At 51.7% G+C, this 17,239-nt stretch overlaps 5 protein-coding genes across 5 annotated transcripts; 2 read left to right on the forward strand and 3 right to left on the reverse strand.

The window, feature by feature from the left end:
• Positions 1-475: 475 nt before the first annotated feature.
• On the reverse strand, positions 476-1,256 carry BBA_04397 (5-formyltetrahydrofolate cyclo-ligase; the record flags this gene model as incomplete). Its single annotated transcript, XM_008599494.1, has 2 exons — positions 476-1,101; positions 1,163-1,256. 2 exons carry the CDS (start codon positions 1,254-1,256, stop codon positions 476-478), a joined length of 720 nt encoding a protein of 239 aa, XP_008597716.1.
• A 2,097-nt stretch (positions 1,257-3,353) lies between these two features.
• Positions 3,354-6,479, forward strand: BBA_04398 (OPT oligopeptide transporter; the record flags this gene model as incomplete). Its single annotated transcript, XM_008599495.1, has 1 exon — positions 3,354-6,479. One exon carries the CDS (start codon positions 3,354-3,356, stop codon positions 6,477-6,479), a length of 3,126 nt encoding a protein of 1,041 aa, XP_008597717.1.
• Positions 6,480-6,914: 435 nt separating this feature from the next.
• Positions 6,915-9,773, reverse strand: BBA_04399 (proteasome/cyclosome; the record flags this gene model as incomplete). Its single annotated transcript, XM_008599496.1, has 4 exons — positions 6,915-6,941; positions 6,998-9,469; positions 9,524-9,606; positions 9,656-9,773. 4 exons carry the CDS (start codon positions 9,771-9,773, stop codon positions 6,915-6,917), a joined length of 2,700 nt encoding a protein of 899 aa, XP_008597718.1.
• A 228-nt stretch (positions 9,774-10,001) lies between these two features.
• BBA_04400 (RIO1 family protein) lies at positions 10,002-11,512 on the forward strand (the record flags this gene model as incomplete). Its single annotated transcript, XM_008599497.1, has 2 exons — positions 10,002-10,328; positions 10,385-11,512. 2 exons carry the CDS (start codon positions 10,002-10,004, stop codon positions 11,510-11,512), a joined length of 1,455 nt encoding a protein of 484 aa, XP_008597719.1.
• A 383-nt stretch (positions 11,513-11,895) lies between these two features.
• Positions 11,896-13,830, reverse strand: BBA_04401 (sporulation-specific protein; the record flags this gene model as incomplete). Its single annotated transcript, XM_008599498.1, has 7 exons — positions 11,896-12,058; positions 12,109-12,180; positions 12,231-12,488; positions 12,545-12,636; positions 12,688-12,777; positions 12,827-12,917; positions 12,968-13,830. 7 exons carry the CDS (start codon positions 13,828-13,830, stop codon positions 11,896-11,898), a joined length of 1,629 nt encoding a protein of 542 aa, XP_008597720.1.
• Positions 13,831-17,239: the final 3,409 nt, after the last annotated feature.

Raw genomic sequence — 17,239 nt, forward strand, 5'->3', positions numbered from 1 at the left:
ATCAGGTGACAGAAGTCGGCCTCGAGAGGTAATAAATCTTGGTGTTGTGATGTCTGTTTACAGGCCAGAGTGATAAAAAGCAGAAAGCCCACCTCGACCTTGAAGTCTGGCAATAATATGACATGGGGTTCATGGCCTTTGGCGGGGCAATCGCAGTTGCAGGTGGCGAGTTTTTCCGCTCCGGTCGACGTCATACGAAGAGCGCAACTGGCCACGAGAACGGCAGAAGGTTTAGAAAAGCCAAGCAGGACGATTATGCGTTTGTCGACTGAAAAGTTGTTACACTTGCATTTTTTCTGCCATAACCATATTCAGGTGCTGATGGCGCTATGTATCGCTGATGGGACTGACTGATAGGTGGGGGTGGGGATAGATTTCCAACCAGTGTCATCCAGGCATGTTTTGACAGAGAACATGGCAAGCACAATTCGGCTCTGATTACATGTGAAATATCCTAAAATTTATTTTAGGCTTCCTATGTCTTTGTTTCGCCACTGCCAAGAATTAAGCTATGCAATCGTCTATCAAACATACCCATCGGGACTTGTCCATCTCCAGGCTCTAGCCACTGCTCCGTCAAAGCCAAGCCAATGAGGCGCAACGACTCGCCATGGCCGCCATGCTCAGCGACTCTAGCAAAGTATCGGTTCAAGAAGAAGTCGTAGAATCCTTTTCCATGCCCCAGGCGCCGTATACCAGCCCCAACCTCAGCATCTGAGTCAAAGGCGACGCCCGGAACCAGCATCAAATCCAGGGTAGCCGGGGAGGGGCCAAATTTGCCGGGTGAGTCGCCCAATATTCGCTCACGACCAGCAACGGCGGCATCATCGATGCTGGGAATGCCCCATCGATCGCGGCCTAGAGACTCGTAATCCTGAATGCTGCGTAGTTGCACCATGTCCATGATGCGAGCAGGTGTGCCGGGCTCGGACAACGTTGACCTGTGAAGGTAAGGCACAAAGACTTGTTTGCCAGCATTGAGAGCGTGGCGAACAATGGCATCGGTTTGAACTTCTGCTGCTGGCATGGCAAGGTAGATGCTTATGCGTTTGGCTTCTCTGTATTGCTTTGAAGCCTGCAGGGTGTCAAAGACGGCATGACCTATCGATTAAGTTGCTTTATTAACATGGCTTACGAAGCAATGCCAGCTGTGTCTTCTTACTTTGAGCTTGAACAGCATCTTGCGAGAGGCTAGCGAGACGCTTCTTGATCAATGTTCTCAGCTGCTGTTTTGCCGCAGCGACTGGTGTCGCCATGATGATTGCTGGTGAATTTTAAGAGCAGCAAGGCAAGCAAAGCCCATGGCGCCCGTTAGTAGCGACGGAGTGGTGCGGCTTCGGCCACTAATCAATTTCGATGCTGGCCGGAAATAGTCGCTGTATAGATGGGATCCACACCTTGATTGAAGCGAATTAGGCCTGATGAATATTTTTGAACAACTACCTAATCGGTAAGCAGATTTTCTAGGTGAATCATTGAATCAGTTCTAAATACAGTGGCTCGTGGTGGTATACGGTTTTAGCGCCCGTTCAGCGCTCTTTGAGCGCCTCGCCAGAGCAAAGAGTCACAACAGTATTAGGGCCCGATCAACCCAACCAAAAAGAGTCAACTAAAACAGCAGTCAGGAATCGCCAACCATTCTTTTTAAGGTTGCAGATTAAAATAGGTGCTAAGAAGTGATGTCTAATACGCCTTCCCTGATTCGTCAGACTTTGGGCTGGACCAAATGTCACCCAGTTGAGACCCTTGTCCAAGTACGCTCCTAACAGTCTAACTAATGTCTCACGTTGACGGATATCTGTTCAATGTAACGTTTTACAAACAAAGCGGTGGCCGGATAGTCTCATGAAATCGATGGAATAATTCAAGGAAATAGGGGTGCAAGTTTTGCGAAATGTCCACTTCCTATCCGCACAAATTACGGAGTACTCTGGGTCGTCTTGCATCTGCTATCATCGTCATTGTCTCATATACATGCGCCAAGGTAAACCAGGTATCCGGTCAGGCTCACGTTATACTTACAGAATATTCCCTTTTCGGAAGTAGTACTCCGTAGACTGGTCAAGATCGTCACTGGTCGCCTCTAACTATTTTCAAGAAACATAGTATTTCTTTCGGTTGGCCATGTGCGATTGCCGACTAATTATAACTGACTGTTGGCTGGATTACGTAGCGTAGAAATGACAATACGGCTGTCACGGTTAATAAGACCCTTTATCATATTGCACCATTCTTCCGGGAGCTGGATGTACCACATTATTTAGTAGCATTGAATCGTAGGTTTTGATGCCGCGAGCCGTCCCTTGCATACCTAATGAGCAGAGTTTCTGCGTGGCTTGCAGCGCTGTACCCCATTTCGTCAGCGTCTGCACTGCTTCCGGCCATCAGCCATCTGCTCGTCCTGCGCCTTATCAGCCGTTTGCTCATCTTCATCATCAACGATCCAAACGACAGCTCGGCACATGACGACTTAGACACTGCAGCCTGATTAGCCTTATTTTGCACCGATATTCCGAGCGAGCTCCGCATATCCGTCATTCGCCTGGTTTGCCTGACCACTTTCGATGCCCAGCAGCCACAGGCTGTGCGTATACGAAGTACAGTTAACAGCGCTAGCAAGCATCCCGCTGCACAACGTCGTCACATCTCGTCAATCGATTTCGATAGAGTCATTCCTTCGGTTGCTAGATTTGCTGCGCCGTCTTGGCGAGAACTATCTCGAGACCCTGTCGTCCGCCTGCCTGAGCTGCATACGCCACGCGACCCTGCTCCCGGCTGCTGCAGGTTGACTCGCGTCCTCTCGGCAGTCATTTATCAAATTTCCTGCAACGTCTTCTTTTTGCACTAACAACACAGCCAGCCTCGACAGTTTTATCTTTGTCGACGCATTGTCAAGTCTTTGATATCACATCTGACTCGATACAACATCCCTCCCTGTCCCTCAACCCTTCCCTTGGCTCCCAACCGCCCTGGCATTCCAGGTTTCCAACCCACTCAAACACCGGCCCACTGAGGCTAGCATTCACAACATCCCACCATCTCCTCGTCAATCCACGCTTCTGTGGACCGTTGATGGTTACCCATTGGCTCGTCGCAGGGAGACTCTTTGAAATTCCCAGGCTACCGCGCGGTGACGGGCATCATACGGGTCCCATTTCTGCAGCTGATGCCCAAGGCGACATAGACCAGCTAGAGCTGAACTATCCCTTGCAGTCGGACGCCAATTTTCTCCTTCCAAGGCCCGCCAGCTAACTAGCGAACTAGTTTCTTTAGTTCCGGTCGTCTCCCATCCAGTCAGTCGTGAGGTTAACTAGCGGTGGGAAGCCCCCCTCCGACTCTTCGGCTGGCCCGCCATGAAGGACGCTCGCCGTTCGCCGCCGCCGGCCAGAGACAATCCCGAAACCACGCTCGCCAGCGCAACCACACCACCTATAGCCCTTGTTTCGCAAAAGCACTCCACGGCTATTCAGGATCGGCGTAACGCCAGCCTTGATAAAAGCGCTGCCCTTGATACCCTGGCGACCGCGACAGCTGCATTGCCACACCAGCCCACCGTCGCATCATCCCACCAGCCGCCACCGTGCCGACACCAACCGGGACCTTCGTCGTCGCCTCTTAGAGAACACGTCGATGCTCTAAACTCCCCTTCGCAACATGCTCGCAACATTTGGCCTGCAGAGTCAATAGCCGCAGCTGACCCAGATTCCGGGTCTGAGCTTGAGCTCACCGACTTTGACATGGTCAAAAAGAAGAAGTCTTTTCGCCTCGACAGGCGGCCGTCTTCGCGCCAGGACACCACGACCTATGGCGCCGTGAGCCTCTCTCCGTACCAAAGCCAGTCACCATCTGAAGCCGACTCCGAAGAATACAGACCCCGCCCCAGCTATGCTCGCGACACGAGCCGAAGCCAACGATCGGCTATTTCACGGTCATCCTCCAGGGTCTCCGAGGACCTCGACGGCGCCATCCTCGTCTCCGGAGTTGAAGGCCGTTTCGGTCTCGCCGAGACACCGCTCGTCGATACATTCAGCAACGGGAAGCCTGACGAGGATATCGATGAAGAAGAAGCCTTCTCTGTCCAGGACGACACGTCGACCATTGACGAAGAAGACGAAAACTCTCCACATGAAGCCGTTCGAGCCTCTGTACCTCCCACTGACGATACCACCTTGTCCATAAATACCCCGCGAATGTGGTGCCTGTCTGTCATCTTCTCAATCTTGGGCTCATCCACCAATTTGTTCTTTTCTCTGAGATACCCTAGTGTCGCCATCACGCCCGTTATTGCGCTGCTACTGGTGCACCCCCTTGGATTGTTCTGGGATGTGGCTCTCAAGCGATCTTATGATCCTGAAGAAACATTCGTTGATGGCGTACGATGCTCAGCTGTCCCCGACGAGAATGAGCCGCCGGCGAGACGAACAAAGACTCTTCGCTCATGGCGGCAATGGTTCGCGCAGGGCCGCTGGAATGAAAAGGAACACACCTGCGTTTACGTGAGCAGCAATGTCGCCTTTGGCTTCGCCTTCGCTACCGATGTCATTGTCGAGCAGACGAAATTCTATAACCAGTCTGCGCCAATTGCTTACCAGCTCCTGCTTACTATTTCGACTCAAATCCTCGGCTACGGCTTCGCAGGTATGGCCCGCCGGTTTCTCGTCCGTCCGAGTGGCATGATCTGGCCGGGAACGTTGATGTCTGCCGCCATGTTCTCGACTCTTCACAAGCAAGAAAATAAGCCCGCCAATGGCTGGACAATCAGTCGCTGGAATTTCTTCTATATTGTCTGGATAGGCGCCTTTGTGTTTTACTTCCTACCAGGGCTGCTGATGCCAGCCCTCAGTTACTTTAGTGTGATTACTTGGTTCGCACCCAAAAACGTCGTCATTGCGAACCTCTTTGGCGTTACCTCTGGCCTTGGTCTATTTCCCATGACTTTTGACTGGGCTCAAATCACATACGTCGGCTCTCCTCTTCTTGTGCCGTTCTGGGCGGCCGTCAACGTAGTCGCCGGCCTCGTGGTTGTCATGTGGTTTATCGCACCTCTTTGCTACTATGCTAATGTTTTATACTCGTCATACATGCCGATTCTCTCTACCGCTGTTTTCGACAACAAGGGCAAAGTCTACGACGTCAGCAGGATTCTTACATCCGACTTCTTGTTCGACCGCGAAGCCTATCGCAATTACAGCCGAGTCTTTTTGCCCGTTACTTATATGCTGAGTTATGGTGTACAGTTTGCCGGTCTTGCGGCGCTTCTCACTCATACCATGTGCTGGCATGGCCGTGACATCTGGCATACATGGAAACGAGCCCTCGCTGAAGCCCGTGAGGAAAACAAGGCCGCTTATGAGCCCCTCTCGGGCGCGCCGACCGAAGACGGTGACGCAGAACCAGATACCCTGTCACGCCGTGAGAGTCATGGCGATCGTTCCACGCACTCTGGCTATGATGACCTCCTTAGCCGAGAAGACATCCACAGTCGGCTCATGAAGCGCTACAAAGACGCGCCTCTAAGCTGGTACGTTCTTACGTTCCTCTCCATGACGGCCGTCGGCATCTTCATTGTCGAATACTACCCCATCCATTTACCCTGGTACGGACTGTTGCTGGCTCTCGCCATTGGCGCCATCTTCTTCATCCCTAACGGCATCATCATGGCCGTCACCAACCAGCACAGCAGCATCTACCTCATCTGTCAACTCATCTGCGGTGTCGTCTTCCCGGGTCGCCCCATAGCCAACATGGTTTTTGTCACGTACGGCTACATCTCCTCCGCGCAGGGCATCAAGTTCGCCGCCGACCTCAAGCTCGGCCACTACATGAAAATTCCGCCTCGCATCATGTTCATAGTACAAGTCGTCGCTACTTTTGTTTCGTCGGTCACGCAGATCGGTGTTCTTAACTGGATGTTTGTTAATGTCCGTGGCATCTGCACCGCCGAGGCCGTCAACGGCTTCACCTGCCCCATTGCGCGCGTCCACTTCAACGGCTCCATTCTCTGGGGCGTTGTCGGCCCCGGCGAGTTCTTCGGCCCCGGCGCCATCTACCGCGCCCTCGTCTGGTGCTTCCCGCTGGGCGCGCTGCTGCCCATCCCGCTCTGGCTCTACAGCCGCCGCCGCCGCGGCAGCATCCTCCGCAAGGTCAACCTCCCCGTCATCTTTGGCGCTATGGCCTGGATCCCTCCCGCCACTGGCCTTAACTTTTCCGTCTGGGCCCTCGTCTGCTACGTCTTCAACTACGTCATCAAGCGCCGCGCGGGCCCTTGGTGGGCCAAGTACACCATGACGCTCAGCGCCGCCCTCGACTCCGGCCTCGCCTTTGGCATCGTCGTCGTCTTCTTCGGCTTCATCTACCCAGGCTGGATGGCCAACTTTCACTGGTGGGGCACGGAAGTCTACAAACAGGGCTGCGACTGGCAGGCCTGCTCGTACAAAACCGTGCCAGACGGGGGCCATTTTGGACCGCCCGAGTGGTGAGAGCGTCAGCCTCTGAGCGCTGACGCCTCACATGTCCACCACATCTAAGTTCGCATTGCATGCATTAACACCGGAGTTGTTGGGTTGCATTTAGATTTCATCTTGCAGAAATTACACATCATATACGCATTTTTTGAAATAGAGTAACACCTTTCACAAACATAAAACACATGCTTTCGCTTCGGAATAGAATACTTTGAATTTTGTATATGTCTTTTCTTCTGTCGTTGTATCTGCTCCTTCTTCTTTAATGAGGTGAAAGAAATGACACAGACGACACGGTAGTGAGGGATTACTATACACTGAGTTGTTGACACCTCTTCTCCCTATCCATACGAGTCAAGATGATGAAAAACATGACTCTCAAAACGACGTCCTAATCTGCGTGGGTCCATGTGCATCAACTACACTCTGTGCTAATTCATTATCGTCTGTTTATTGCTCCTCTTCCCAGTCCGGGTTCTATTCAGACAAGTTAGCGTCATTGCCACAGCGAGCACAGGTGGAAAACATCTTACCTTGCGCAAAATCACCAAGCCTTCGAGTGTGCTGTTCAAACTAATGTACTGCTCATCCTCGAGCTCTGCTCTCTCACCGTACGCCAAAAGGACTGGTGTGCTCTGCGTCTGCCAGCCGGTAATCGTCTTGGGGCGGCCGGCCTGACCAACCACGTCGACGGCCTGGCCAACGCGCACGTTGACCTTGAGGGGCTGGAGATCCTCGTCGAGCGTCACTAAGAAGCGCGGGTGCATGGCAGTGACGAGAAAGTACAGCAGGTAGTGCGAGTTGGATGTGATAAACTCCTTGGGGTCAATCATGGCCACCATGGTGGAGAGCAGACCGGCGGCGGCGACGCGGGACAGCACCTGGCGGTCAGTGTGGAAGGGGTTGATGGACATGGTGCCCTTGCCCATGTGCAGGAGGCCCTGCGCAATGCGGACCATGAAGAGGGCGTCCTGGTCACGGTGATAGTAGCTGGCCAGCTGGCGGAGGAGCTGTGCCAGACGAGCGTTGTTGGTGCCGGCACCGAGCATGCCCATGGCGAAAATGGCGTTGATGGCGACTTCGGGGTCGGTGTCGTGGCTGTATCGTGACAGAGTGTCGTATACCTTCATCTGGGGGTTGCTGGGACTGATGAGACCCATGGCCAGAGGGACGGCCTTGCGGATGTTGGCCTCACCATAGTGCATAAGGTGACCAAACTGGCGCAAAACCATCTCTTGACCTACATCCTCGCCCATGGCAACGAGAGCGATACCAATTACAGCGTAAGCCTGGAGAAGCTCATCGCCTTTCTTATCGTCGGACTCCTCCTTGTGCTCGTTGCAGATGTGCAGCAGCTCCTGGATCTTGAGCACGGCACCAGTACCAGCCCAGGCGCAAATCTCGGCTAGCACAGCAGTGGGCTTGGCCATAGGATGCTCAACAGCCTTGAGAGTCTCAAGAATCACGTCAACCTCCTCCTGACGCCCGAAGAACAGCAGACCAAGACCCAGGGCCAGGAAGCGAGTCCACTTATCAGTCAACTGGTTCTTGCGGTCATCGTCCATCAGAGTGGTCACTATAGCTTCGCTGACTTCAGGGTGAGAAGACCCAACAAAGACCATACCGCATGCCAAAGCAGCCATGGCAGAAATTTGCATGTCCTGCGAAGAATCGCTGATGATGGGTAAGAGAAGCTCCAATAGTTCCTCTTTATTCGAGCCTGCGTAAGACAATCCGAGTCCCATGATGCAAGCTGTGCGAACCAGAGGGTTGGGCCCTTGAAGCTTCTCGGCATCAGCCAGCAGCGCCAGGGCAGGCTCCGACTCCACACGAACTCCAGAATTCATAATACCAATAGCAAGCATGGCTCCCGCCGATATTTCATTCTCGCTGGAGTACGTATAACGGTCAATCTTGTCGAGACCATTCTCAATATCCCACATGAGGAGAGTGCCCATAGAAGCCACCGTTGACATCATTCCATCGCCCTTGGTCTTCCAAACCCAGGTCTCTTTCTCACCCTCAACGAGCATCATCTTGTCATTACCAAAGCCTGCATTGACAAAGGCATTGACAAAGGCGGCAGCCAAGTTGTGCCTGGCAGAGTCGAGGTTGGTCATGCCAGCAACGCGACTGCTTTCGAGGTGACTCTTATAGATGTCTTCTGTTGTCTTGGGCTCAAGAATGTTGAGCTCCTTAGCCAGTGATTTAAAGTACTCGGCAAGCTTCAGATTCGATAAGCAGTTATTAAGTTCCTCATCCTCATCGCCGGGCAGCTCCAGTGCTATTCTTTGGCGGGCGATGAGGAAAGCTAGCTGCTTCTTGAGGGCAGGGTCCTCGGCCTTGACAAAATCGGAGCGGATCAGATCGTAATCGTGAAGTCGGATAGCCAGAACCATGGCACGGGCATACTGCTTGTACTCGAGGTAAATCTTGTGGGCGGTGCGCAGAAACTGCTCGTTGTCGGGATATGTGAGAAGGTTGACCATGCTGACCATGTACAGACAGACTCGGGAGTATGTGTTTTCGTCGACGTGTTTCGGGATCTGATCGATGATTTCGAGTTCACTCATGAGATCAACTGCATCCGCTTCCTGGTTGCTCTGGATAAACAGAGGAACAAGAGTGAGCGCGAGGTCAAGGAGATCCTTGGTTGGCTCATCGGCGGTGATGCGCTTGACGTAGACCTCGCCGATTTCCAGCGCCAGGTGGCGAACGTATTCGTGGCCCCAGGAGCCAATGTCGGATGTCGGCGCGAGTAGACGAAACTTGAGGGTGTCTTGTCTGTCCTCGTCGGAAAACGTCATGCCGATGACGGACAGCACATCGGCTAGAGACGTCTTGTTGTCGCCAGCGGGCCACTCTTCATACAGATTCGTCAACGTTTCATAGTGCGGTCTTAGAAATTTGAGAGGCTTCGGTACAGCCGTCATCGATGATGTGGAAGTCTTTATCGAAGTCTTCATGGCCTCGAGCGCTGTCTTGTAGAGTTCTTTGTTTGTTTCCTAGCAATGGTCAGCATGCGCTTTGCACCTGGAGGAATTGAGCTCGATGCGCACAGTCAATCGTTCCACCATCATGTCGAGCTCACCCTTGAGCTGCTGGTCTTCTTCATTGAGCTCTTCCTCGGCAGTGGCTGGATCTGCGTTAGCATCATTGTACGCGGCGCATTGTTGTAAAGCAAACCATACCAGCCTTCTCGTCGGCTGCCTTCTTGCCGTTGACAATGGTGCTTTCATTCTTGGGGTCATCGACAGCCTTTCCCTTTCCTTTGTCGGCCGCTTTCGGCAGATCGGCGTCTTGAGCCATGTTGACGGCGATCTAAGTGTGGCGGGCTCTGGTTCTAAAGTTCGAGGAAGGCGACCTGTCTAGCGATGGAAAGCGTCGGGACAGTTGCGGCAGATGGGAGTATTGGAATTGAGGGCACCCTGCGCAAGCGGAATTTTCGGGCGAGTTCAGGTGTTGGCAATTCGGGGGGCGATGGAAGGTTACGGAGCCTTGTCAGCAAAGCTCTTGAACTTGGCGTAACAACTGGGTATGAGCTTTGGGTTACGCGAGGCGCTGCCGCCTACAGCAGGCTGCTGGGTCGCCCCAGCGCCGGAGTCACGTGTGGGCACTGTACTATGGTGGTGGATGAATAAGCCGTTAAGCCTCGATCAACCCTCTATCGATAAGCTCGGAACCTCTTTGGGCGCCAAATTTCTTTCACCCCACCAAGATGTCTACGCAGTGAGCACATACCCAGGCAAGGCAAAGCTACGGCTTGAAAATCCGATATTGTCTCTACACTGTCCAGAAGCCATGAAGTTGGACACTAGAGCTCTGCGCCACTTGGCGGCGGAAGACTGGCGAGTTCTCACTGCTGTAAGTAGCTTTCAGTTGCGCATGCGCACTCTCGAGAGCTAATCATGTGTCGGCAGGTCGAGCTGGGTAGTAAAAATCATGAAATTGTTCCTACAGCGCTTATCGAACGAATCGCGCGGCTGCGAGGTGGCGCAAGTGGTGTCCATAAAAGCATATCTGCACTCGCCAAAGTCGGCCTCATCGCCCGAGTCAAGGAAGCCAAATACGACGGGTACCGGTTGACCTATGGTGGTCTTGACTACCTCGCCCTTCATACTCATTCGAGCAAAAAGATTGTATACAGTGTTGGCAGTAGAATTGGTGTCGGCAAGGAAAGCGACATTATGGTTGTCGCAGATCACACTGGCACGCAGCAAGTCCTCAAGATCCACCGACTTGGCCGGATCTCGTTTCGAACAGTTAAATCGAACCGCGACTACCTCAGAAACAAATCTTCAGGCTCATGGATGTACCTTTCAAGGCTGGCTGCCATGAAGGAATACGCATTCATGCAAGCTTTACGCGAGGAAGGCTTTCCTGTCCCGGAGCCACTCGGCCAATCGCGCCACACCATCGTCATGACTCTAATCGACGCACACCCTCTCCGACAAATATCTGAAGTACCCAATCCTGCAGCGCTATATTCTGAGTTGATTTCTCTCATTCTACGCTTTGCTGCGCATGGTCTTATCCATGGAGATTTTAATGAATTCAATATCTTGATCAAAGAAAATAGAACGACGAATGAAGCCGGCGAGGAGACCGTTATTTTGGAACCAATTGTCATTGACTTTCCGCAAATGGTTTCTATGGAGCATCAGAATGCTGAAATGTATTTTGATCGCGACGTGAACTGTATCAAGAGATTTTTCCAGCGCCGCTTCCACTTTACGAGCACGCAGCCAGGGCCATTCTTTAAGGATGCTAAAAAGCGGGTTGGAAAGGGCGGCAAGACAAGGTTGGATGCAACAGTGGAGGCATCAGGATTTTCAAAAAAGATGTTAAAAGACTTAGAAGCGGCGATCAGAGACAAAGAAGAGACAAGAAGAGACCAGAACTCGGATGACGAAGACGATGCTGAAGAGGACGACAGCGAAACTGATGAGGATGGCTCTGGTGAAGAGTCTGGCCCTGTCGTCATTGGCGGAGTAGAAGAAATTGCGGCGGAGGAAGTCAGCGAAAGCATTGCCGAGTTACAAGTATGACAATGCTATCGATATGACAATACACCAAAGTCGAAGTCGCAAGCGCCACTACAGATACCTTCACAAATCCCATCTTCGAGACTTTCATTCAGCGACCGAGATAGATGTATTGCTTCGGCACTGCACCAATTTTCTTGTACTTAAAATACAGGACATCAACAGCCGTGACAAGAAAAAAAATATAAACATAGTCCAGCAAGCGTATCAAACATCTGATGATAGAACATAGCGTGCTCGTGGCACGTGTAAAAGCTGTCACCAAAAACGGCAGATAAAGTGATGCAACTACCTGGGAGCAAGACATCCGTGTATAGGGAATATATCATGTGCACATCAGCACTCCAAAGAAATCAACTGCAACATTAGAGTAATTCGTCATCTGCTCAATTAGCGGGCTCCTTCTTTACGATGGTAGGCGAAATTGGCACGTTCTCTTTCTTTACAGCAGCGGCTGCGGCAGGATCGGCGTGAATCGTCGTGCCCTCATCGAACTCGGAAGTAGTGGGGGTAGAGATAGCAGCGTCCGCGCTTGAGCTTGTAGCCGCCCTATAAAGAAAAGTTAGAAAGACGACAAGACAGTCTGCCCAGATGCATACTCGGAAGGGCCGCGTGCGGCACCCGAGTGTCTCATAGCACTGCTGTCGCCGCTCGAGGAAGCCGACAATCCACTAAGGAAATTGTTAGAGAGTGATGAGAGCCGATGAAAGCCATATCTTACCTCCGAGACAGTGGAATGGAGCGGCGCCACTGCGACTGTTGGTTGTATAGAGTCGGGTTCAACCCAACCAGTGGGGTACCATAGGCACCAATGTTATATTCGTTGGTGCGGAATTGACGGCGCTCAGCGGTGACTCGCTTGAGCTCTTTCTGGGATGGTGTGTCGGCATAACGAATATTCATCAACAAACCCTCTTCACCAATACCAACGCCGTTGAACTTTCTAATAATTTCGTCACAGACGTCGCGTGTCTCAAAGCTAGGTCAAGATGTTAGCACAGGAGCTACAGACCATGTCAAGAAGTAAAGACTCACCGTGCGAAACCAACGCCACGACTGTTACCCATGCTGTCTCGTAGAATCTTGCTGGAAAGAATGGTGTAACCAAGAAAGATAGTTCCAAGCTCCTGTCAGAAATTAGCAATCAGATCAAGTCAGACGGCTGAGAATCATCATACCACTTCGGTCAGAGACTTTGGTAGATTGGAGATGTACAAATTGGTAGACGCTTCATCGCCTTCAGCCTTGAGGCGAGAGTTGAAGGATTCCTAATGGCATGTTAGCAACTTCTCGATCTTCAGCTCAAGGCAAACATACCCTGGCAAATCCCACTTCATATCCGAGCTTGTGGAAGCCTCGAATGCACATTTCGGAATCTTCGCAGGTGAAGAACTTTGCGAATCCAAAACTGATAATCATTAGACCGAAGAAGCTGGGCAGAGACAGTGAAGAACCTACCCTTTGCAAGCGCCGGTGCCGGTGTCAATAATGGCTTTTGAAGTTTCGACGGCGCCAAAACGAGATGCAAAGTGAAACAACAGCTCGTCGTCAGTGGTCGGGTGTAGGCCACGAATGTATACGTTGCGGTTGCCTGGGATTCTATTGTCGAGGCTCTGTTCGATAGACTTCATCTGATTTGCTGGAGTAAAAACGGCAGGTACAGCCTTGGGAATAGCAGGTTCCTTCTTGAGTAGTTCGTCGAGGGCGGCTTCCGAGACAGCAGAGAAAGTTGCCTTGGGAGCATCACTATGCAAAGGAGGGAGACCAATTTGCTGGGGTGAAGGTGTGGTGTAAGCAGAGCGGTCAAGACTCGCGACCCGTGGGCCGTTGTCGCGATGCGAGACGGCGCCATAGAACGGAGTGGCGGGAGTCGACTCGGTAGTGGAGTACGAGCCGCGGCGGTTTTCAAGGCCAGGTACATCTGATTGACCTCGTTCTAGGCGATGGTGCCCGCCATTGGCACGCCCAGGAGTATAAGGCATGAGAGGAAGGGGAACGCCCACATATGGTGCAGCATAGCCACCAGGCGGCATCGAGAAGCCCTGGTAGTGTGCCTCACTGTGCCCCATACCGAGATGCTGACCAACATTGTGCATCGGTGCAAGAACGAACTGTCCATCAGAACCCATCATGAAGGCGTGACCAGGGCCCATGGGAACAGGACCAGCACCGCCAGGCATGTTCATGCCGCCGAGACCCATGCTGGCAAATTGATTCAACAAAGTGTTGGGATCAGCTCCGTGAGCAGATATATGGGAATTGTGAGCACCACGTCCGTGGGTCGATAGATACGAAGCAGCAACTGCAGAGCTTCCGTCCATTCCGGTGTCGTGCAACGTCTGGTGGTAATAAGACATGCGATCACTAGAGACAAAGACAAAGGTTAGCATACAAAGAGTGTTGAATGGTTAGTTGAAAAGGATTGGAATAATGGAACATATTTTGCAGAAGTAGAGAGACCGGAATTGCTCATGCGGGCAGAGCTGCGAAGCTTACCTCGAAAGCAACAGATTTACTTGTAACAAGGCTTAATAACCGAACAGCCAGCCGCGAAATGCAGCGAAGATCTGGTTTGAGACCCAGCAGTTAGCAAAAAAAGAAGAAGCAAAGAAAAGCATGACCACTGCTGGCCATAAATCAACTTTCGAAAGACAGGCTGAGAAGGAGGAAATCGGCAGTCAAAGAGTGTACGACAGCCAGAACAGGCTGAAACGACATGGGGTGTGGAAGCTGTCTGGGACGGCACCTTTTCCGAAAATTGGCAGAAAAGTCGTGTTTTAGCCGGAGATGCTCAAATGGAAGTGGCAGAGGTAACTGCAGAATTGGATAAGAGGGAGGAAGCTATCAAGCAAGATGAATGGGAATCTGAAATGGCGTAGAGAGTTGATTTGCGGCCAATGTTGGTGATGCTATGGAGAAGAGAGGAAGACGAATGTGAGAAGAAGATGATGACAAGGAAGAAAAGAAGAGAGGAATCACTGTAAGCGAGATGGCTTACCTAAAGATGAAAGGGCGGCGGTGTCAAGGTAGTTGCGACGCTCGGTATTGAGGCGGCAGGCGTTAGGGATGGAAAGCAATGAAGGCTTCGCTTGCACTAAAAGGCAATGACTGCAGTGCAGAAGGAGAGCAGCAAGGACGAGAGCGACAGACTAGTGCTAGCCGAAAGCTCGTGAAGCGACGAGGTGATTGTCGCTATCGTTTGCACGGCGGTAGTGAATCGGCAGTCGTGGCAGCTGCCAGGTCGTTTGGATGAGTGCTCAACGCCTGCCCAGGTAGTGAAGCTGGCTTCCCTGCCACCAAATTGACTGACGATGATCAGCTTTTAACGCCAGCTCTAGATCAATGTTTCTTTTCACTCAATATCAATATTGCAAAGGTTTGCGCCGTACCCGTGTAACAAGTGTATCACTTATTTAGCGGGCTGCAGTCGCGACGGCCAGGAGTTGGGAAGACGAACGGCGCACGACGCCGCACGAACCAAATGAGATGGAAAACTAATGTTAGAGATATAAGTCCCAGTCCGACTCGAGAAGAAAATAAAGGCCTGGGAAGAAGAAGTTTGAAGGCGAAGATGAGTATGGCCGACAAACGCGCGATGTCAAATCCGCGTCGCCGAGCTGAATTGGGCTTTGTACAAGTGCCGATATGGACCAAACAAATAATAAAATAAGAAGAGATGGATGCTGTTGTGCAACACAACTGATTCTAAAGATGATGAGATCGAAAGCTGTGGGATGAGCAGCGCGGCAAACGGAGCCCAGCGCTGAATACTAACACTGGATCGCGGGTGTAAGATATATAAGAAGTAACGGAACGAGCAGACGAGATGCTGAAAACTGGGTGCACAAACCAGAAAACAATGCGATCGGGGTAGACATCCCTTGTTTATACGCCAAGGTGAATATTCTATTTCAACGACCTAGACGACTCAAGTTAGCTGTCCAGCCACCTGTAGTGGCACAGGTGGGCAGCCCATTATCGTTCCTTTTTTTTTTGGTTCTCAGACACTCGCGATTGACCCCTTGCCAAGGTCAAGGCGCCGGCACAGCTCCCCACAGGCAGGCAAGTCAAGGTACATTTGTCTTCCGCAAGAATGCTACGCATTCGTCCTGGGCCGATGATGCGATGGATGTCTACCATCTTCGACAGACTATAGCGATGCTTGATACCTGTCTCGTCTCGAAGGGTGGGCAGTAGTGAACGACTGCCGCCGGCTGTCGCCGTCGTGTCGTCTGCTTTTCTTGGCTTGGTAAAACAAAGGGCAGAAAAATAGACAGTCGATCAAGTACTATCAGTTTCGAGCCCCATGGCATATTCCTTTGTACTTTAGCAATGAAGCAGCCTCGAGAGACCATGCTTGCTTTTGCTACCGACGTCTTCTTTCTATCAGTAGATGGCACTTTGGTACGGAGTACGCTAGCACTCTAGGGGCAGCCCTTCTTCACCCCACAGCCAATCCAAAGACCTGGGCCGACCAGTGGGCCGGCCATCATCCCCTCGAAAAAGCAAGCATCGTATCACCTTTCACTGGTAGAGACATTTTCGCTTTCAGAAGGCTCCCTCTAAGCCTTGGTTAGATCTGACGAGACAGAGAGCTTTCCTAAGTATTAAATAGTGTCGCAATCAGACAGAAAAAGGACAGCATCTTTCGCGTCTCTCATGTCGTTGGACTCGACACGTTTGCTGCGCGACCAATATGCGTTAAACCCAGATGTCGTATTTCATCGAAGCCTGCAGCATGAAAGCGCCGTATGATAAGACACATAACCTCATTCCGTTTCGCGACTTGAGGCCATGTACGGAGTACACAGTGCCCTTTGTGACACCGCAGATTTATTACGCTTCAGGACCGACCAAGCTATCAGGGGTCTGCCACGTCCTGTGCAGTTTATGCGAGCATTTCTCGTCAACTCAGAAGTTCAGCTTTTGAGACTGATGTAGTCCTATCTCTTCATCAAGAATGAAGAAGAAGATCGTGCTGTCGTCGACAACCATCAGCCAGCCTACTTACGCGCTGTGAGTATTGTTGCGAGCCATCATCCCAGCTGAGTCTGAACGCCACCCGCACTGCGGGCCGTGCCCCTTGCCTTTGCGGGGGACATCCCGTGCCCGTAAAAATTCACCATCCCGTTTGCATCTTTTTGGAAGTATTTCACCATCTCATTTTAAATCTGGTATCGTACGGCCACTCGGGAGTCATCAGGCCGCTCATGATACACCACTAAAGTGGTTCAAACCGACTTCTGTCTCATACATCTTTGAAAGGAGTCGACGCACTCTAGATTGGTGCAGGTCGCATCGGCCCATGTTTTGACTACCAACCTAGGTATGCTTCGCATAGCTAGCGGGTAGAACGGCAGAGACCTAGAGGCGGCCTCAAACCGTCTAGATGATTGCTCTTTACTCCGCAAGTGCGACGGTCCAGCTAAAGGTAGGATCATCTCACAGTCATAGGATTGACTCACGTTTCGAAGAATAGACGTCACGATGACCTTTTCCCATTCTGCTGTGTGGGTGTAATCTTCGACGGGCAGCAAACCAAAGCTCCCTTGCCAATGTTCCAGCCACCCATAGTATCGATTGTTTCCGCGCCACTCATCTCCGGAATCGGAACACCGACGCATTGGTTTTGGGGGGAAAAAACAACGTGCATGTCGGTGGATGCCACGCGAGCGGCTGGGAAAGCAGGACGTGCGCCGACAGGGTTTTCATTCAACCTTGATTTGTTTT

This window comes from Beauveria bassiana, assembly GCF_000280675.1.
Source record: "Beauveria bassiana ARSEF 2860 unplaced genomic scaffold BBA_S00010, whole genome shotgun sequence".
In the NCBI taxonomy this organism is placed as follows: domain Eukaryota; kingdom Fungi; phylum Ascomycota; class Sordariomycetes; order Hypocreales; family Cordycipitaceae; genus Beauveria; species Beauveria bassiana.